The sequence below is a fragment of the Electrophorus electricus genome, chromosome 15 (genome assembly GCF_013358815.1).
Source record: "Electrophorus electricus isolate fEleEle1 chromosome 15, fEleEle1.pri, whole genome shotgun sequence".
In the NCBI taxonomy this organism is placed as follows: domain Eukaryota; kingdom Metazoa; phylum Chordata; class Actinopteri; order Gymnotiformes; family Gymnotidae; genus Electrophorus; species Electrophorus electricus.
The window spans coordinates 7742763-7762480 of record NC_049549.1 but is presented as its reverse complement, the minus strand read 5'-3'; the positions used below and the strand labels follow the sequence as shown (position 1 = coordinate 7762480).

The window sequence follows — 19718 nt, the reverse complement described above, 5'->3', positions numbered from 1 at the left end:
ATTTGATTTGATACCATTCTGTCCTAAAAGACCAGACTTGCCCTTGAATGTGTTCCAATTATCTATAAACCCCACATTGTTTTGTGAGCACCACTTGGACATCCAGCATTTCAGCGAAGATAACCAGCTGTACATTATATCACTGCACCGCATTGAGATGGCCCCAGAGCATACTACTGCATTGGATATCACCTTCACTAATTGACACACCTCTTCAATATTATTTTTAGTAATCTCTGACTGACGAAGGCATATATCATTAGCTCCTATGTGAATAACTATCTTAGAGATAAGATATAACTCTTTCAACAGGCTTACCAACGGATGCCTTGCTGAGTAGGGCAAACCTGTTGGACATGCAAACTGGGGATGTGTAGTGCTCCCTTGGGCAAGTCGAAGCTTGGCTATTTCGCCGAAACGTCACCCATTTGCCCCACTGTGATGGTGTAGTGCTGGAGTTGAGGGCTTGCTATTTTCTCCTAAGGCATCCAGACCTCGATAGGTCTAACACTTTCTAAGGTCTGGATGCCCACTTCTAGCACTAAAATATTCTCCATCAAACTAACAATTAATCTACTAATCTAAAATTAACAAGTGAGGCTCTAGTTAATGTCTAGTGCAAAAGGTTTGTGGTTAAAAACGTTCCACAATTTTAGTGTTAATAGGAACCTTACAATGCAAATGAGATGAAAATTTACAGACCTTAAGTTTAAAGCAACAATATCTAAGATTTGTTACATTTGAAAGAAGGCACATTGCTAAAGTCAAGAGAAAAAAAATGTAGATAATCCCCTTAATCATCACATTTGCATTGTTTGTCTTTGTCTTTCCCTTTGTATATATAGCTTGTGGCTTGGTTCCTTGGTAGGCATTGTTCCTACTGTGTCGGGCATACCGCATACACCGGGGTGCTGTCATAGTCAATCGGTTGAGGTGGAGTGTCATCAGGAGACACCTCATCCAAAGGACCTAGAACGACAGGCTTGAGAAGTGAGACATGGAATGACCTAGAGATCCAGTGATGTGCAGGCAGATTGAGTTGGTAAGTCACTTCATTTATGCGTTTGCGTACTTCGAAGGGACTGATATACTTGGGACCCAGTTTGCGACATGAATCCAGTTTACGGAAATCCTGCATAGAGAGCCATACACGGTCTCCCGGGTGATATGCAGGAGTAGTTCCTCTCTGTCTATCTGCTAGTTCCTTATATCGTTGGAGTGCGTGTTCAATTTGCTGGTGCGTCTCCTCCCATACCCTCTCGCTGCATTGCGTCCATTAATCCACAGCGGGGATATCGGTTGTGATTGCAGTCCACGGGGCCATCGGGAGCTGGTATCCTAGGAAACACTCAAAAGTTGTTATGCCAGGGGAGGAACTCGTGAGCGAGTTTTGAGCTATATCTGCCCAAGGAAGGAACGTGGACAAGTCTGAGGGATTGTGCAGACAAAAACAGCACAGGAACTTGCTTAGTTCTTTATTAGTCCGTTCGCATTGGCCGTTGGACTAATGGCAACTCCTATGTGTTCGACAAAGGCTGACCACACACAGGATGTGAATTGAGGTCCCCAAGATGTCTTCCGGGATGCTGAATATATGGAATACCTGGTTGAACAGGGCCTCTGCAGTCTGAAGAGCTGTGGGTAATCCAGGGAAGGCAATGAATTGTATGCCACAGGAGAACCGGTCTACTACCGTAAGTATAGTAGTATTGCCAGTATTGAGCAGGGTAGGTCAGTGATGAAATCAACAGCTATATGGGACCAGGGTCTTTCAGGTATGGGGAGTGGCATGAGTTTACCTGCAGGCAGAGTTAGAGGTTTTGATTTGGCTGCATACTGCATATAATAATTTATTATATGTATCTGTAGTTCCACTTTTCTGTTCTTTTATGTGTTCTGCTCCCTTTTTTGTAATTTTGCTGTGTGTAAACCATAGAATCAATTAAAGAAAACTTGCATCTGTATATTGCTCCCACTAGTGCAAAAATGTATCAATGTGCACATGCATGCCATTTTGGAGGACAGATGCGTTCACATTAGAGACAGATACAGGTCACTGTAAAGACAGAACTTGTATAAAAATAATCGTCTGTACTTAAATTCAATAACCTTTTCTTTCTTTTGAGGTGCTGTTTCGATCTTCATTTCTAATAAGCTCCACCAAAAAATTGCTTCTGTAACCCAAAATATTGTCATTTCCCTCTAGTTTTCCATTTCTAGTCCTCTTCATCAAAACACTACCCTAATTGCAAGGTTTAGCATGTTACCCATATTGTCTATATTCAGTATATGTATTAATACTTCAATTAGGATTAACAATAATAGTTTGCTTACATGTGTGTCTTTTGCAGTAAGGCTTTCTTCATGTTTTCTAACATACAGCAATAATGATCAAGGCTCTAAGGAACTGGCTAGGAGTTCTGCGTTATTTAAGTAGTGTGGCTTGGTATGGGGGAGCAGTGCTGAAGCTACCACTGAGGAGTTTGGCTGAGGAATGTAAATGTGCTAAGGTGAGTCACAAATTTATTTTGGAAGGAAGGAAGGGGAATTTGTAGATTCCGGTGCAGTGCAGTCAAGAGGTCATTAAAGCTAAGGAACTTGATTGGCCAAGTGTAATGCGGAAAATCAGGCTATGGGTTAGGTGATTCGTGGAAAGTGTTTAATAAGGTCACATTGCCAGAGAGAAGGCAAATGATGACTAGTTTTATTTTCGAGCCGAAGAGGAAGCACAACGTGCAGTAGCTGCGTCACAAGGAAAACAAGGCTACAACGGCTTGGTTGGCAAAATCTAGAGAAGCAGAAAATCACCTGGCAAGAGTTGTGGGAAACAGATGAAAGTTGCATTAAGTTTTTGCATGGAGCATCTTACGTTGTCCTTCTAACTCTGCAAAGCCTTAAGACAGTGAAGACCCTAGTTGTATGTGCAGGGGTTGACAACGCTGAAGCACATTATATCACCATGTATAGTTAGTTTGTCAGGGACGATATACATGGAGACATAATCAAGTGCTTAGAGTATTAAACTATTTATTTGATAATAAGTGCCTAGAGGTTAACACATTGTCTAGTGGCGATAGTAATAAAGTGGTTACGTTTGTGCATGAGGGTCAACGTATTAGAGAGTGAGCGCAGGCTATGAATATTGGTAGCTAAAGTGAAGCATGAAATTAGAAATTACTAGCGGATGTCGGTAAAAAACTAAAGGTCCCACAGTATATTGTGCTAACAAAGCCTGAGATGGTGTTGTTCTCTGAAAGTAAAAAGATCATTTTAAGAAAATAAACTAACAATTCCATTTGAAAGCATGCAGTGGCCGAAGCTTTTGAGAAGAAGAATCTGAAGTATGCAGATTTATTGGCTGACGTGAGACAACTCTGGTGACAGGTGCATATAAGACCCGTAGAGATGGGTGTTGTAGGATTTGTTACTATGTCTGGGTCAGTATTGACTTGCAGTGTTGCGGAAAGCTTAGTGATGTATTAGGTAAAATCGATATGGAGTACGCATTAATGGTGCCAGTGGGGCAGGGTACAGCCTATGTCGCTGAGGAAGCCAAAATGGATTTTACAGGTTAGGAAGTTACTGGCTGTGTGGGGGCAGTGCAGTTGAGTATGCTATTCTATACAGTAGGCCTGTATAGAACTGGTGGCAATGTGCATGTGGTATAAGTGGGGCTGGGAACACCCTTGTTACCAGGAAGGCCAGTTGTGCAGCTTGGATTAAAAGTGAGCTTGGAGGGAGTGGGGCTGTGACACCAAGCCTTACTACTGAGCTTTCTGGAAATGTCCTGGGCTTATTTCACCGAAACATCAGCAAATGGAGGTGCCTACCTGATGATCCTTGAGAAGAGCCCATGATGATGTGGAGAGAGTAGGTTGGGCCCTATGTGAATCTCTAATGGACTGGCATAGGATACTTATCCTGTGTATAATTACTAATATAATAATAATAATAATAATAATAATAATAATAATAATAATAATAATAATAATAATAATAATACATTTATATGATGAACATTTTAATGTTCAAGTAATGATAAACAGTATAATTCATTTAAACAGTGTAATATGCCATTTGTAGTCTCCTACTGACTTAACATGTTTAATCATAAATTAATTAATGAAGCTAGATTTTAATATTAGCTAACTAGATAGCTAATATCTAAATCAGCATGAGTTACATTAGCCAGCTAGCTTTGTTAGCTAATGTAACTTTTATGTAAGTGAGTTTAATACAATCTACTAGACTTACTCCACTGCCCTAGAACCAAAGGAAGTGATGCTGTAGTGGACTTTAAACATCAATTAAATGCTAAAAAATCATGTTGTTGGGTTTTTTTTTCTACAGTACAGCAGACTGACTCGACTGACACCAGGCTGACAATTCACCCACTGAACAAGCTAGATTCCATACTCAGAAGTTATAAATACCCTTGACTATCATTGTGTATCTTAGGGTATCTGTTAGCATACTACACTAAGTATCTTATCTTACTGCTAGCAACTAAAAATGCTACTTAAAAGTAAATGTAAAAATTTGTTCCATAATTAAATAAAATTTGTACACCAACTCAACTCACTGTGTCTCCAGGTTAATCAAATCTCAGATTTCATTGGTGTGTTATCAATGTACTAGGCAGTTAATGTAAATAGCAAAACTCTGTCGATAATGCATTTTTCACTTAGTAAAAATACACTCCAAAATGTTTTTCTTTAGTTCAAGCAAAAAATAATGAGTGGATGAATGCATGTCACATTTATTTGAGAAGATATTGTCATAAAACCTACAAAATCGGTGTTCTCCTTCTGTCTTTTCACATTAATTTGTTAGCCAGCAGTGGGCGTGATAAGTGAGTTTAATAAAAGCTTAGGTCCAATGTGCTTTGATGAGCTGTTGAAACTGATGTTCAGACTGCCAAGTCAAAACAAACATCAGGTAACAATTGCATCGAGTTTTTATATCAATCAATAAATGGCATAAAAGGTTAACTGACAGGATCACAGTAACATTATTTTAGTGTGTGGTAGTTTTTTGTTTGTTTGTTTGTTTTGTGTGTGTGTGTTTCTGTGTGATAGAGAGCGCGAGAGAGAGGTGCCGAGTAAAGAAATAAGTGTAAGAGAGGAAGAGTGTGTGTTTGAAATAAACAAATAGGGGAGCAGGCTCTACCTGGCCAGTCAATGTGAAGGTATGAGGTAGGGATAAGGTTAGTTTTCATTATTTGATATAGAATAAATGACACTATTAGTCTCTCTCTCAATTTAAGTTCAATTCAATAGTGCTTTATTGGCATGACATTCACATTCACATTTGTATGTTAAACTTTGACCCATGTACTCATAAATACACACATGCATTACTATAACCATATCTATGACTGTAGCAATATTATGATTGTGACCATAACTTTGACTGTGTTTCCAGTGTCACTGGAAAATGTACTCTCCAAATCAACTAAAGAGTTCATTCATTATTTTAATATCACTTTTTATTATAAAATCTACAAAAGAAAGCATGTTACATGTTTTTGAAGAGCAGAATTGTCCATCATATCAGAAAGAGAAGGCTGATCTGGGGTCAGCATCCCAGCCATTGGTCAGCTGGTATATAAAAATACAGCTGACCCAGAATCAGCAGTCCTACTTTCAGCCATTTATGCCCTACACCAGTACATCTACTGGCCTGCCAAGATCCAGCTCCTTCCTGGAAGCTCCTTGAATCTATGGTACTGTTTTCAACCTTTTTACAATTAAAAAATAAATTGAGATTTAATTACTATCAATTGTTCTCTTTCTTGTGTTACATCATCAACGTTAATGCAATGGACTGAAGATCTGTTTTAAATTTAAAGTGTTTCCATACCTTTTACAATAATATTTCACCCCAACTTCTTTTTAGATGAATAATTTAAATTCTCAGTCAAAATCTAAGTGTTGTTTCTGAATTAAAATGAGTTGTTCTTTCATACTGCAGTACCCAAGTCCAACCCATGGGATGCAGTATTGCCATTCAATTCAGTGCTTTTCTCCCTTTAGTACAGTGGTTTTCACCCATGCCCTGAAGTATTTTGTTCCCAACACACATGGCTCACCTCAGCTAATTCCCTTAACTTTAAAATGAGTTTGAAATAGGGGTGTTATAAAGCAGCATGAACATTAAAATGTGTAGTGAGGGGTTATGTAAGAAAAACATAAAATGTATATGAAGGAGCTATAATCAGGACAAATTAGTACGTCATAAACTCATCATCATGATTTTTACATACATTTAGCAAATGGTCTGTAATATATATATATATATATATATATATATATATATATATATATATATATATATATATATATATATATATATATATATATATGGTATGGCCAAATTTACACAGATACATTTTAAATACACATAATCTATGTGACAGCAGCATGTGTGTGAATGTGTGTTGGTGCAATAAGGTATATGGCATATGACAGCCAGTTAACTCCAACGCACACAACATTCTGTCAAAGTCTCTCAGCAGAGCAGTATAGTGTCCTGATGACCATGCTCTGTTGATGCATGTTTACTAACCTGTTGATGGTTCTACCAGTGCTGTCATTAGTTTAAACAAAATTGTTTGTAATGATTTAATTAGTTTACCAGGACACCAATTAATAAGAATTGTCAGTAAATAAGTAATGATAAGAATTTGATCAGAAAGCAAATGCTTTAAGTGACAGTAAAATAATAATAAATGCCCTTTTTAGATTGGATGCAGCAGAGAGATGAATGTGTTGTGTATTGGTTTATTTCACAAAAACAATTTTGAGGACACCTTGGTATCCCAGCAAAGCCAGCAAACAACCCTTGTAGTCGTTTCCAAACAATGAGTTAGACTTGAATGAAATGCCACACATCTCAAAGTCATAAAATATCTCAATAATATATTATTTCTAATTTTGGAACAAAGATTCCTATATTTGAGAACTAATAAGAAGTACTGTTTTTAGTGCATTCAAAAAATTGCAAAAGATTTGATAGTTTATGTAAAAAATATATTGATAGGCACAGTGCTTTCGCTCTGTATTCATCAAAAAAAAAAAAAAAAGAATGAACATGTCAATAATTAAGAGTCAGGCAAAGCTGTTTGTGGTTTTCTGAGGCTTTCAGTCAAATTGGTCAAATTAGCTGAACATCTGAGCTGAGAACTGGAGATAGTCCATAACATTCCAGTAAGAAAGCCAGACTGACAGGCCATTGTTACAGTCTCACAGCTTACACTTTTTCTGTAGTTAATGTGAGAGCAACCTCATCTAATGCTTTGTTTAACATGTTTAGAATTAACTCATTAGTCTCCAACATGCAACTTTGGTATCACTGACTTGCCTTGTTTTTTTTTGTGAGACTATGTTCTATAAAATCAAAATTAAGTTTGCTTAGAATTTGTTATTCAAAGACAAGACAATCATTACTATTGCTCCATGTGAAAAAAACATTACAATCTAGGGTTCTGTTTGACAGCACAGCTATACATGCACCATAATTACAGTCTTGAGAATTATCCTCAAGATTGAAATTATACTGTATATTTGATAATTGCTTTTGCTTACTAGATAGCTTTTGCTCGCTAGGTGCTTAGTTAATTCCAACTCTAAGAAGGTGGGAAAGCAGAAATACACAGTGGGTGGGAGACAAAATTGGGAGGAAATGTTATGAACATAATGCTAACTGAATATTAATGTCACATGTCCTTGATAAAGGTTCCCAGATTGTTACGATTAAAACTTCTGTTTACAATGTTATTTGAACGCCATTTTAATGTTATATTTTTGTTAGGTTTTGTTTTTGTTGTTTTCCTTTGTAGGTTTTTTTTTCCTTTGGGGATGTTCACAGTGAACATTTGAACAGGACTATTCTGAAAACATTTTGTAGAATATTGCTCAATGAATATAATTAAACTGATCACTGAACATTCCCAAAGCATTCAACATGTAAATTTTGAACATTGTATAATTTGCCTATAGTCAGGAACAAAGTGAATAAAATAGTTAGCTGGGTAACCACAAGCCAGAAGCCTAGACAAACAGAGCAATAGTAGTCCTACTAAACACTTTTGACATTTGTCTAGAATTAATTGGGAAATGGGGAACCTCACTGGGAATTTTGGAACTGCAAAATACCCCTTATCTGGATCAGTGCTGGACAGTCACACTCACAGCAATATTATATGTAGCAAGAACTATTATACAATATCCATCCAAGCCAGTGGGGGCACCAGAGAGAGGAAACATGCATATAGTAGGTAGCAGAAATGTCTCTCCCTCCCTACATCATTTCTCTCTCTCTCTCTCTCTCTCTCTCTCTCTCTCTCTCTCTCTCTCTCTCTCTCTCTCTCTCTCTCTCTCTCTCTTTCCTTCCTCTGCCCTAGTTCTCTTTCTCACCACACCACAAGGTCTTTTTGGTCTCGTCGGAGTGTCGTTCTTTCACACTCCATTTGCTCTGCATTACGACACCGGCGTACAAACATAACAGTGATGAGGACGATGATTATCAGCAGGACCGCACCCCCGATGGCGACAGTGAGAATTACAATCTCAGAGAAAGAGGCTGAAAAGTGAAAGAGGAGAGAGCAGGAAGAACTGATATTCCTACCAAAGGACAGGACACGTTTTACCTTCATAAAAGACAGTACACATTTTAACTTTATAAAGTTCATGTTTGCCATTGTTTATAATTGTGCATGGCACAATGTCTTTAGCAATTTACTTCTCTTGGCAGCATCTGCAAACTGACTTTCCTGTTTTTTTGGTAGAAGTAAATACTTGGGTGATTGCCCCATTGTACAGTTTTAAGTCCGCTAAGAAACTGCAGAGGAGTGGTAGGTTTATCAATATTGACGCTGTCAGTATCAGTTAGTTATAAATGATAGAAAACAACCATTTTAAAAAAGTACAGGCTGAAAAATGGCAAATCCTATATTTATATCAAATATAGATTATAGTTATTATCATTAATATTGTTAAGGGTATTCTCATACATGTTACATATGAGATTAGTCAAGAATGGGTGGATTTAAGGACTTTTAAAATCCAGTTTTTTGACCAAGACTTGTATTTCAATTAGTATTGCCAGACCCTAAGCACCCACCTGTGGTGACAACTCGCAGCTGGACCTCTCCGACGTTTCCATGGACATCAGGTGGGTTCTTCACTTGACAGCTAAAGGTGCCATTATAGCTGAACAACACGCTTCGCACTATAATGGAGGCATCCCATGATGAAATGTCCCCTACCCAGGACACCTTCTTCCTGAAGCGGCCCTCGGTTGGGAGGTAGGGCCTCTCGTAGTAATAGAACACCTTGAGGAATGTGCAACATAAGTGTAAACAGTCATTTTATTGTCTTATTTGTTGGTTTGTTTATTACAGAGGCTGATCTCAGCCTCAATATTGATTGAAAATTAAAGGAAAAAAAACCTTGGATTTTTTTAGACCACATCTGTTGAATTGGTCCTACTTAGACCTTTTTTCCCAAAGTAAGTAAATATTTAATCTACATATTGACTTTACTCTATCTCTGCATTCCAGTGTTATTATCCACCCACATACACCTGACTTCTTTAGGAGCGGATCCAACACACTCCAGAACATGGACCACTGGAACAAATATTCACATATACAGATTTATAACCACATTCACACACAGACACATACACACAAAGAGATTAACTGACACATACAAATACACTCGAAAAAAATATTGTAAATGGCACCACACTAAACTTGTAGTCTTCCATCTTGCATGGAAGGAGGGCCTTCTCAAGTATAGAAAGGCACTTATTACTGCTCAAACAGCTTATCTCTCGATATATAACAAATAACAAAAATAATCCTAGATTTCTATTTAGTACAATTGCATATCTAACTAGGACTAAAACTGACACCAATACTCAGATTACAACATCACATAGTAGTAATGGATTCATGAATTTCTTCAATGAGAAAATTAAGCACATTAGAGATAACATTCAGATTATTAACATGACATCGGGCAGCTACTTAGAGATCAGAACAACCAAAAAACACTCTAGAATCCTTTACACCTATCCCAGAGCCAGAACTTACATCTCTAATCTCATGCTCAAAATCCTGCACTTGCTTACTAGATTCACTGCCCACACACTTTATTAAGGAAATCCTACCTGTAATAGAACCTTTACTAAATTGAATAAACTCCTTCTTGACCATTGGCTATGTACCTAAATCATTCAAATTAGCAGTAATCAGACCACATATCAAAAAATCTATCCTCGACCTATGTCAACTGTCAAACTACAGGCCAATCTCAAATCTCCCATTTAATTGCAAGATCCTAGAAAAAGCTGTACCTCAGCAGCTAAGCTCATATTTGCTAACATAAATTGAGATTTCAGCATACAACAAGGTTAGCTATGGTGTCACACAAAGATCTGTTCTAGGGCCTCAGCCTTTTGCTTTATGTATGCTACCTCTAGGTGACATAAGTAATCACTGTGCTAGTTTCCACTGCTATGCTGATGACACTCAGCTATATGTCTCCAGAGGACATATATCAGTTTAGTATTATTGACAAATGCATAAAGGACATCAGGCACTGGATGTTGAGGAACTTTCTCTTAATTAATCCTGACAAAACTGAGGTGCTTCTATTAGGCCCAGAGACAGCCAGGTCCTTGCTCTCTAATTAATCAACAAACCTCAATTGTATCCCAATCACATCTTTTCTAACACTTAAACATTTTGGAGTTATTATGGATCCCAGTCTCTTGATCGAAGCTCATGTAAATAATTTTTCTAGGAATGCCTTTCTTCACCTCCAGAACATTGCAAGGATTAGGAACATACTCTCCTCACATGATGCAGAAAAGCTAGTCCATGCATTTATTACTTCAAGATCGGAATACTGTAATACTATACTATCAGGCACTAAGTGCCTAAACAAGCTCCAGCTAGTTCAAAATGCAGCAGCCAAAGTTCTTACTAGAACTAGAATATTTGATCATATCACTCCTATCTTAGCCACTTTACATTGGCTCCCAGTAAAATTTCATATTGATTATAAAATACTTTTAATAACCTACAAAGCACTGAATGGTCTTTCCCCACAGTACCTTAGAGAACTCTTAGTGCATTACGATCTACCATGTCTGCTTAGATCAAAAGGTGCAGGCTCTTTACTAGTACCAAGAATAAGAAAATCTACCACAGGGGGCAGAGCCTTTTCCTATAAAGCTCCCACACTATGGAATAACTTTCCTGTAAATGTTTGAGACTCAAGACACTCAATATTTAAGACTAGGCTGAAAACCTGTAGATTCACGCATTTTATTAACTACTTCCCATATTAGATAAAAATGTAGAACTAGGGGTCCATGGGCATTGAGAGATGGGAAACTGGGATGTTATGATGCTGTCACTTCACCTCTCTTTTGTCACTAAAGTTTGTTGACTGAGAGCAGTGGAGTGCTGATGTTCCAGGGTGCCCTCATTCCTGTGTTTACTTCTGGCTCTTTCCTTTTAGCTGTGCTGCCATAGCCAGATCTGCCGGATTCCATCATTGCCCATTATAGTTCCTTAATTTACATACTCTTGTACCTGGACATGCCTAATGTAGTCTCTCTTTCTGCCGAGGTACACCTACCCCTGATGTCATCATGTTACTGAGCCTCAACCCATCTCATCTGCCATGGCTACTCCCACCACCCCCTGATATCCACTGCTGTAGCCCACCACACCTCCTCCCCAGCCAACTACATCTCCATTGCCCTTGATGGACATTCTTGTGAGGGATGGGTTTCAGACATGCGCACACCATCGGGACCAGACTAGAACTTCTAGAAATCCAGACTAGGCATTAACTGCTTATTTTTTCATTTTTTCTCTTTCATTATTTATTCTGCTCTTTATTGTTTATATTGTAACTATTGTTGTGACCGTTGTTGGCCAGAGGAGGATAGGCACCTCTTTTGAGTCTTGGTTCCTCTCAAGGTTTCTTTCTCGTGCTCTAGGGAGTTTTTCCTTGCCACTGTCGCCCTTGGCTTTCTCACTGGGAGCTTGGACTTGGACATTTATAAAGCTGCTTTGTGACTATATCTGTTGTAAAAAGAGTTATATAATTTTTATATATATTTTTTTAATTTAATTTTAAGTCAGATTTGCTGAGGGATACCAACCCCAGCTTTAAACAAGTTCTGCTTTTTATTATGCCTTTGTAGTTTTATATATGGTTGTAAAAAGTGCTATATAAATACATTTGACTTGACCTACACTTGCACACATACATCCACAGACACCCCACACATATATGCAGTCCACTAGACACCACTGTGTTCTCTGTGCCCTGTGACCTACAGACTCCACAGGGCCTTGGCCAAGAGGCCTGAAGCTCCAGGAGATGGTGATGGACTGGATTGGATGTGAGCTCTGGAAGGTGCATTTTAGACGAACGTCTGTGCCGTTCACTGCCTCGACGCGACCCGATGTGTACACCCGCATGGCGCCAACACCTAGCCAGCCTGGAGAGAACAACAGAGAGAGATGACGAAAGAGAGAGACAGAGAAAAAGATGAAGAAAATCAGAGACAGAGAAAGAGAGAATTTTAATGATGGAGAATTATAGTTGCAACTAAAGAATAGGCTGAACATGGATTAGGACTAGGTGTATACAATGTTTAACAGTAAAAGTACTTGTCTTCAACATATGTTTTCTTTAAAAAAAATATTTCTCTTACTCTCACTCTCTGAATTTTTTGCAGGTGCAGTCCATCAGGCCTCCATGTGCTCTGCTACACATTATCCAACATTTGTCTGATATATCTTACATGTAACCAGTTCCTTGTTCTTTACTGAATTAAAGGAGAATGAAATTCATGCTTGGGTTACCTCAGATACCAGCAATTCCCAGCAGAGCTACAGAAGATGAGCATCTGGACCCAAAGGTTTTCTTTTTTTGTTGCACTTCATACTACAGACTTCCTTTTTTTTTTTTAAAGAAAATTTACGAATTATTCACTATGTTCTTTTTCATGCAGATCAGATATCTCCCATCACTGAAATTCCTGAAAGAATAAGACCTCAGATCTCATATGTGTTTTTTGTGACTACATATAATTTAAATGTGTATAAATCAACATCTGCTGTTACTCTTGTTCTAAAAGCTGCAGTCTAGGAGCTTTACCATCTTTACAGTAGAATCATTCTATATTGTCTAATACCCTGCCACTGGTCTCAACAAGAAGGGTTTTAAAGCCAGTTCAGCATCAGATCACATGAAATTGTTGCAAATAACAGCCAGATATATGTTCAGTACGTGCATATGACATTGTGATTCATTTTCCATTTCAGTTCTGAATGAGAAAGCTAGAGCACAGATCATTTCCTGGTCCCCAATGAAGATAAGATGCTTCCAACAATCTGTCTGATCCCTCCAGGTTGTGCAGCAGTGCTTGCCAACCCCACCTTCAGGGACCATAGTCTATCTACATTCTTTCTCTGTGCCAGCTCCCAGTTCACCTGAATCAGTCAAACAAGAACAGTGAACACCTGGTAGACGTTTTCTGAGAGCTGGGACAAAGACAATTTATGAACTGTTTGGGGGACCCCAGGTTAAGAAACATTATCAGATCTCTCTGCTGCTTTCATTCCTACAGCATCTGACCTAGCTGTCATAGAAAATTTGTTGGTTTTTTTTGATAATTTATAAAAACATATATTTTAATCAATTATAAAAACACTCTTCATAAAGAGAGTAATCATATTCAATATATTGTGCCTAATGAGTTTTACCGCTAAGACTGGGCTGCAGGCTAGTTTTTCAGAAATCAGTAAAGCAGTGAGCCTTAATTATCATGAAGATGACTACAGTTATCACTTAGGAAACTATTCCAGACTTTCTATGGCTGCCATTTCAAAGCTTTTGAAGGTCACACAAGCAACAGTATGACACCAAAAAGCCTCTTAAAAAAACAAAAAGCCAAACAATAAATGCAAATAAATATGCAATGGCTTGTTTGGGTCTCAATCTGTTCTTTTGAGCTCATATTGTTATTTTGTTCCACTACTTTCTTTTTTTGCCAGGTTTATATAAAATCCATTGTGTGCTAGAAATTTCCTGTGTGTGTGTGTGTGTGTGTGTGTGTGTGTGTAATGATGCAACAGGAATAAGTTTTGTCTTATCAGAGAGTATTTTACTTCCTGTAATCTCCACTTTAATCCCTGTATACTTCATTCCTTTGTGCCTACAAACACACAGATACACTTACAAATTGTTATCTCTGGACTATCAGGATGACCACAGAATGCTGATGAGTGTGTGTGCAGAAACATAAAGCGCAAATTCTTGGTTTGTCTTGCCTTTGTTTTTGTCTTGTTTTGTTTCTATCTGTCTCTCAGTTCATACATGACCTAAATGAAACTGTGGTGGTGGAGATTCGAAACACACAAACACACAAAGATACACTCCCTCTCTATGAAAAATGTCTAGTTCAGCTAGTAACTTACACTGGCCCACCCAATTGTAAATTCTGCTCCACATAGGTATGTGAGATTGAGAGAGAGAGAGTGAGAGAAACAACACATTTTGAAACTACACTACTGTTTTTCTCTAATACAGTGCAGATCTACACATCTGACCTAATGTAATAATAGAGCAGCCTACCATCGAGGCCATTTGTCCCGCAGCAAACAGGAGACTGTCCAGAATGCCATCATCATTATCGACATCTGCAAAATAGCTTTGGAAAAAGGTAGTCACAGGCTCTGATTCATAGCCACACAGACACATCTGGAGGATAGAGGGTATATTCTGTGTGATGGGGAGAGTTTTTAACAAGCTCAAGTTTACAGAGACACACAAATGGAGACAAAGAAAGAGTTAGAGAGAAAGAGCGAGAGAAAGAGGATGTGGGATTACTTTTGAGAACCTTGCAGACTTTTCCATTTTTTCCCCTGTTATTCCAACAAGAAGAAACAGAAAGAAAGAAAGCTGTTAGAGCAATTTAATATAGAGAGAGCTCTTTAAATAATGCTAGCCATGTATACAGCCCAAACACTCACAGCATTTGTGACTGATAATGATGGAAATTCACTGGAAAAGAGTCTAAGCTGCATACATATCATCCTCCCTGTTTATAGGCTTTATGAAACATGTCTGGGGGCTGAGCTACTAATGAATCAAATCTCTAATAAATCCTGATAAAACACCAACATGTATGTTAATAACTTTTATATCTTTCATATCTAAATACTTTAGAGAAAGGAATGCTGAGATCAGGCCAACATAAGCACTAAGTTAAGACAACTCACACACACAATCAAAACTACCACACCCTCAAATGATATGGCTGGCACACAGACCAACTCATATGGACCTGTGGCACTGGCTAAAGAACACTGAGTGCAAAAGAAAGCTTTAGGGGAGTCATCTCTCAGAAATCATGCAAGCATTTTCCAAGAAACACTCGCACTTTGTGTGTGTGCGTGTGTGTGTGTGTGTGTGTGTGTGTGTGTGTGTGTGTGTGTGTGTGTGTGTGTGTGTGTGTGTGTGTGTGACATAGATAGAAAGAAAAAGAAAGAGTGGTTTTATCTAACAAATGAAAAATGAATTGCCCCTTTTACACACAAGAGTCCAAGCCCTGCCAGTACTGACTGATCACAGCATTGATCACAGATGTTTAAAAAACTTTGGTATCTTATGTCTTATTGCAAACTCTCATTATATTTAATTTTTAAGATGTTATAATTTTTTGACAACCCATTCACATAAGAGAATAAGTGTGTGTGTGTGTGTGTGAGAGAGAAAGTAAAAAAGAGAAGTTGGTCAAGTCATGCAGTTAGTACAGAGTTATAAAGACATGTTGAGGCAAGTAAAAATAGTTGTCTTGGCAAGTGAAGATTTCTGGATCTGGAGTAAATGAACTAGATTTTTATTGGTTGGCCTTATTATATAAGAAGGCAATACATTCCACCATGTTTTGTCTCTGTGGTGATATTATTGACTAAAAGAAAATGAGCAGTTTTTCTGTGACCAGGTCTGTGGCTGGAAACCAAGCCTCAGTGTATTTATTTTACTTAGGAAACATGGACACAAGGTTTATTATGGTGTATTACATTTCCACTCAGTTATGCATGCATATAATTTTTATTAGATATCTTGTATATATATATATATATATATATATATATATATATATATATATATATATATATATATATATATATATAGCTGTTCAGTTTATGTAGATCACATAAATTAGATGTAAAATGTTAGGTACATTCAGCTGCCAACTGCTACTGTAACTGAATGTTTGTTCCTGTGAATCCTCTTTAAAAGAGAGCAAAAGAGAGACAGGATGGGCGGCAGAGACAGACAGAGAGCCAGACCATGAGAATATGAGGGAAAAAGAATGGGGGGGGGTCCTTCCCTCTGGGGGTCTAAAATAATGTCTATGTAACAAGCTGTGCGAATACAATGGCAGTCAAAAAAGCTCTGCTATTGTTCTCCTCTTGCATGGTAGTTACTTACTTCAGCAGCTGCTGAACATAGTTACAAACAACACCTTATCCATACACACCTTAATAAAATGTTCCTGCTGAAGAATACAATTTTGTTCTTGCTCAGCTCTTACCATCATATTCTAATGTGGTGGTTATAAAGTGGGTCCTTAGTAAGGTTTAATCTAGAGAGCATTTCAACAAAAGGTTTTGCAAAACACAACACAAGAGCCATATCTTCTGACCTGTTCTCTTCTCCTGCACTAAATTAATAAGAAATAGATGAGAATCCTGTGCTCAGGAATAATCCTAATACTAATGTACATATACATTTATACTAATATATATATATATATATATATATATATATATATATATATATATATATATATATATATATATATATATATATATACACAAACAAACAGATCCATGCATATGGATGAAAACACAAACACAAATACACACAGCTGCATAAGCACACGCATAGAAATACACACAATTTGCTTCAGAGCACACACAGAAACACATTAGTGCCTGTTTACATATGTCACCTAATAATGCTCACACACTAAAGTTTATGAGCTGTGTGTGTGTGTGTGTAAGGCGCAACTGCTGAGGCATGCTAACACATGCATGCTGGGGGGTGGGGATGGCAGTGTCAGATAATGTCTTGCACACACAAGAAATTAATACACAAATTCAAACACATACATGCATGCAAGCACACATGTACGCACACACACATACACATATACAGTGGATCATGAGGCATTTTCTAGTCTGGCTTCACTAAACCTATGTGCTAGTTAAAAGCAGAAACTCTTGAGAGAAAACAAGCAACGCTTATTGACTGGAGAACTCAAATCCTTATGCTACCCAGTGTGTTTTGGCACACATGCCACACATGAACTCCGCAATAGCTTCCAATTTAAGGTTAGAGAGCAAGCAAATAGGACATTTACACATATAATACACATATGATTCTATCTGATATTTTGTTCCAAAGGAAACACTCAAAAAACAAAGACATTTTATACCACCAATGCCTGAAAGGCTACGGTTGCATCTAGTACAATCTCAGTGTACATCCAATCCATCAACAAACCAAAAAACACAGGAACCTTAAATAAACTTTTTCATTGTGAAGTGCTCATTCATTTTTCCAGGGAATAAACTTTAAAGGTAAAAAATCAAATAAGATGGGCCACTTCCTGAAACTGCCTTGTAACAGGGTTAGTTAAATAATTTCTAATAATAGAGCTCCTGCGGTCTTTGACAAGCTGAAAGGTTCTACGATCATATATATTTTACCACAAGTGAAGTGGTACTATTTTTTCAATAAAAATGTTAACTATTGTAACCAATAGGACCTTTCTTAATGATAAAGTGCTAACATTACAATTTGGAATGTTAAATTAAGCAAATGTATTAAATTATTATTATAATGTAATTACATTTAATTAAATGTGTTAAATGTTTATTAATGGGAATCTTATTAGTATTAATAGATAGAATTACTAAATGACCTCAGTAGATCACCCTGTGATCCTAAACATTTGAAGAATTAAGGCTAAAAATGTAGGATATGTAGAACGCACAATACATGTTTCTGTAGCTAACTGTAATCAAAGTAATAAATAATTAATTAATTATGTGGCCAAGTTTATAACAAAGCTCATCCATCTTTCTAGGAGTAGAGACAATTTTACAATACACGTTTACTTTTGCTCATTTGGCAGATGCGCTTATCCAGAGCTACTTATAATTTCCAATCATGTTACAGAGGTAGACGAGTGTAAGGGGTCTTGCCCAAGGACTCTTATTGATATAGCACAGAGTACTTGCCCGGACAGGCACTCAAACCTAGTCCCCTATGGAGGGAGGCACCGTTGTTACCCACTACACTATGATAACCATTTACAACTTCAAGAGTAAGGTTTTTTAAGCAGTCCTCTTCTAAGTTCTGCAACCACAATGAGTCATGTCCACTGTGATATAATCTTTTATTGACTTTTATTTTATTTGCTGTTATATATTCCTGTGGTAATCATACTAATTGTTTAATAGAGAATAAGTTCCTTGATGTGCAGACTGACCCTTCTCTGCACTCTGAACGTGTTCCTTTATACACGCTACCAGTCTACAGAACGCAAGCGTACTTCAAAGGACCTACATGTCCAACAATGTAAAATTGCATTTTATAACTAGAAGGTCCATAATGACAACAATACCAGGTTATGTGACGCACTATAGCGTTTGAAAGTTAAATCTAGAAATGATTGAGTTAAACGTCATATTTCCTAACAGAGATTAACTGCACAGACAGGTTTCGACTGCAAAAAGACGTCAGGTTTTTCTTGGTGGAACTTTTAAATGTTTAAATAGAACCTTTGAGACACATGTAAGACTATTTAGCACTTATGCGATGTTTGATACTTTACCTTTGCGCGATTCGTAAACACGTCTTAGCATGAAGTTTATATTAACTTTTGATATTTTTGGTGTTGTTGTTTTGCCATTCACTTACCCAAAGCGTTGAGTCCAAGCAGGACCAAGAGGAGAGACCGTTTAACGCACATCAGGTGGACTATTTGGACAGGCTTTGCACGCAGGACGTCCACAGTACTCCACCGCGTCGGGCTGTTTAATTTGAGAAGAATCTGATTTGGTCCCAAAGAGGGTCCTGCTGATCGCACTGGAATAACACACTGTTGTTTTTAAGGGAGTGTCGTCAGGGGGAGCTCTACCGCCTCATCGACTTTTGTGCCTTGGGAACTCACACTTTGTGTTTGCGTGTGCAAGGGGCGTAGCACCAAATTGAGGGGCCCCAGGCACGGTAGTTTGCCTCCTATTCGCCCCCCAAAATAAAGGAATAATAAAGGTTATATTTGTTTATGAGGTTGGTTGGTATTCATTTAAGGTTAAAGATCCCTTAAACACATAGTTTACCAAATAAAAGGAAGACGTGCCTGCTTTTTGGATAAGTTTTTGCAGAGGTTTTCTGCGTCACCACCAACACAAAACGTATCTGAGACTCACTGTAGGAAAACGGATAAAATGGACACGGCAGTAGCTTGTGCAGCATCGTATTTTACTCTGGAGGACAAGAAGTTCGCCAGCTGTACATAATCAAGTTGAGAAAGTGAAAAATATCAAAAACTGGATTTTGTTGTTTTCGCAACTTCTGTTACCACTAAGGCAAGCATATGCG

The 19718-nt window shown here is 37.7% G+C and overlaps 1 protein-coding gene across 2 annotated transcripts; it reads right to left on the bottom strand.

Moving 5' to 3' along the window:
- Nucleotides 1-6376: 6376 nt before the first annotated feature.
- On the bottom strand, nt 6377-19237 carry LOC113581200 (myelin protein zero-like protein 2). Of its 2 annotated transcripts, XM_027016170.2 has the most exons (4): nt 19035-19237; nt 12365-12528; nt 9124-9334; nt 6377-8583 (listed from the first exon to the last, which is right to left on the bottom strand). In XM_027016170.2, the coding sequence occupies exons 1-4, from the start codon at nt 19084-19086 to the stop codon at nt 8414-8416; spliced, it is 597 nt and encodes a 198-aa protein (XP_026871971.2). In that variant the 5' UTR covers nt 19087-19237; the 3' UTR covers nt 6377-8413. The 2 variants fall into 2 exon arrangements, with proteins under 2 accessions (XP_026871971.2, XP_026871970.2); XM_027016169.2 differs by lacking the exon at nt 19035-19237 and having other exon boundaries at nt 12365-15506.
- Between the last annotated feature and the right edge of the window lie 481 nt (nt 19238-19718).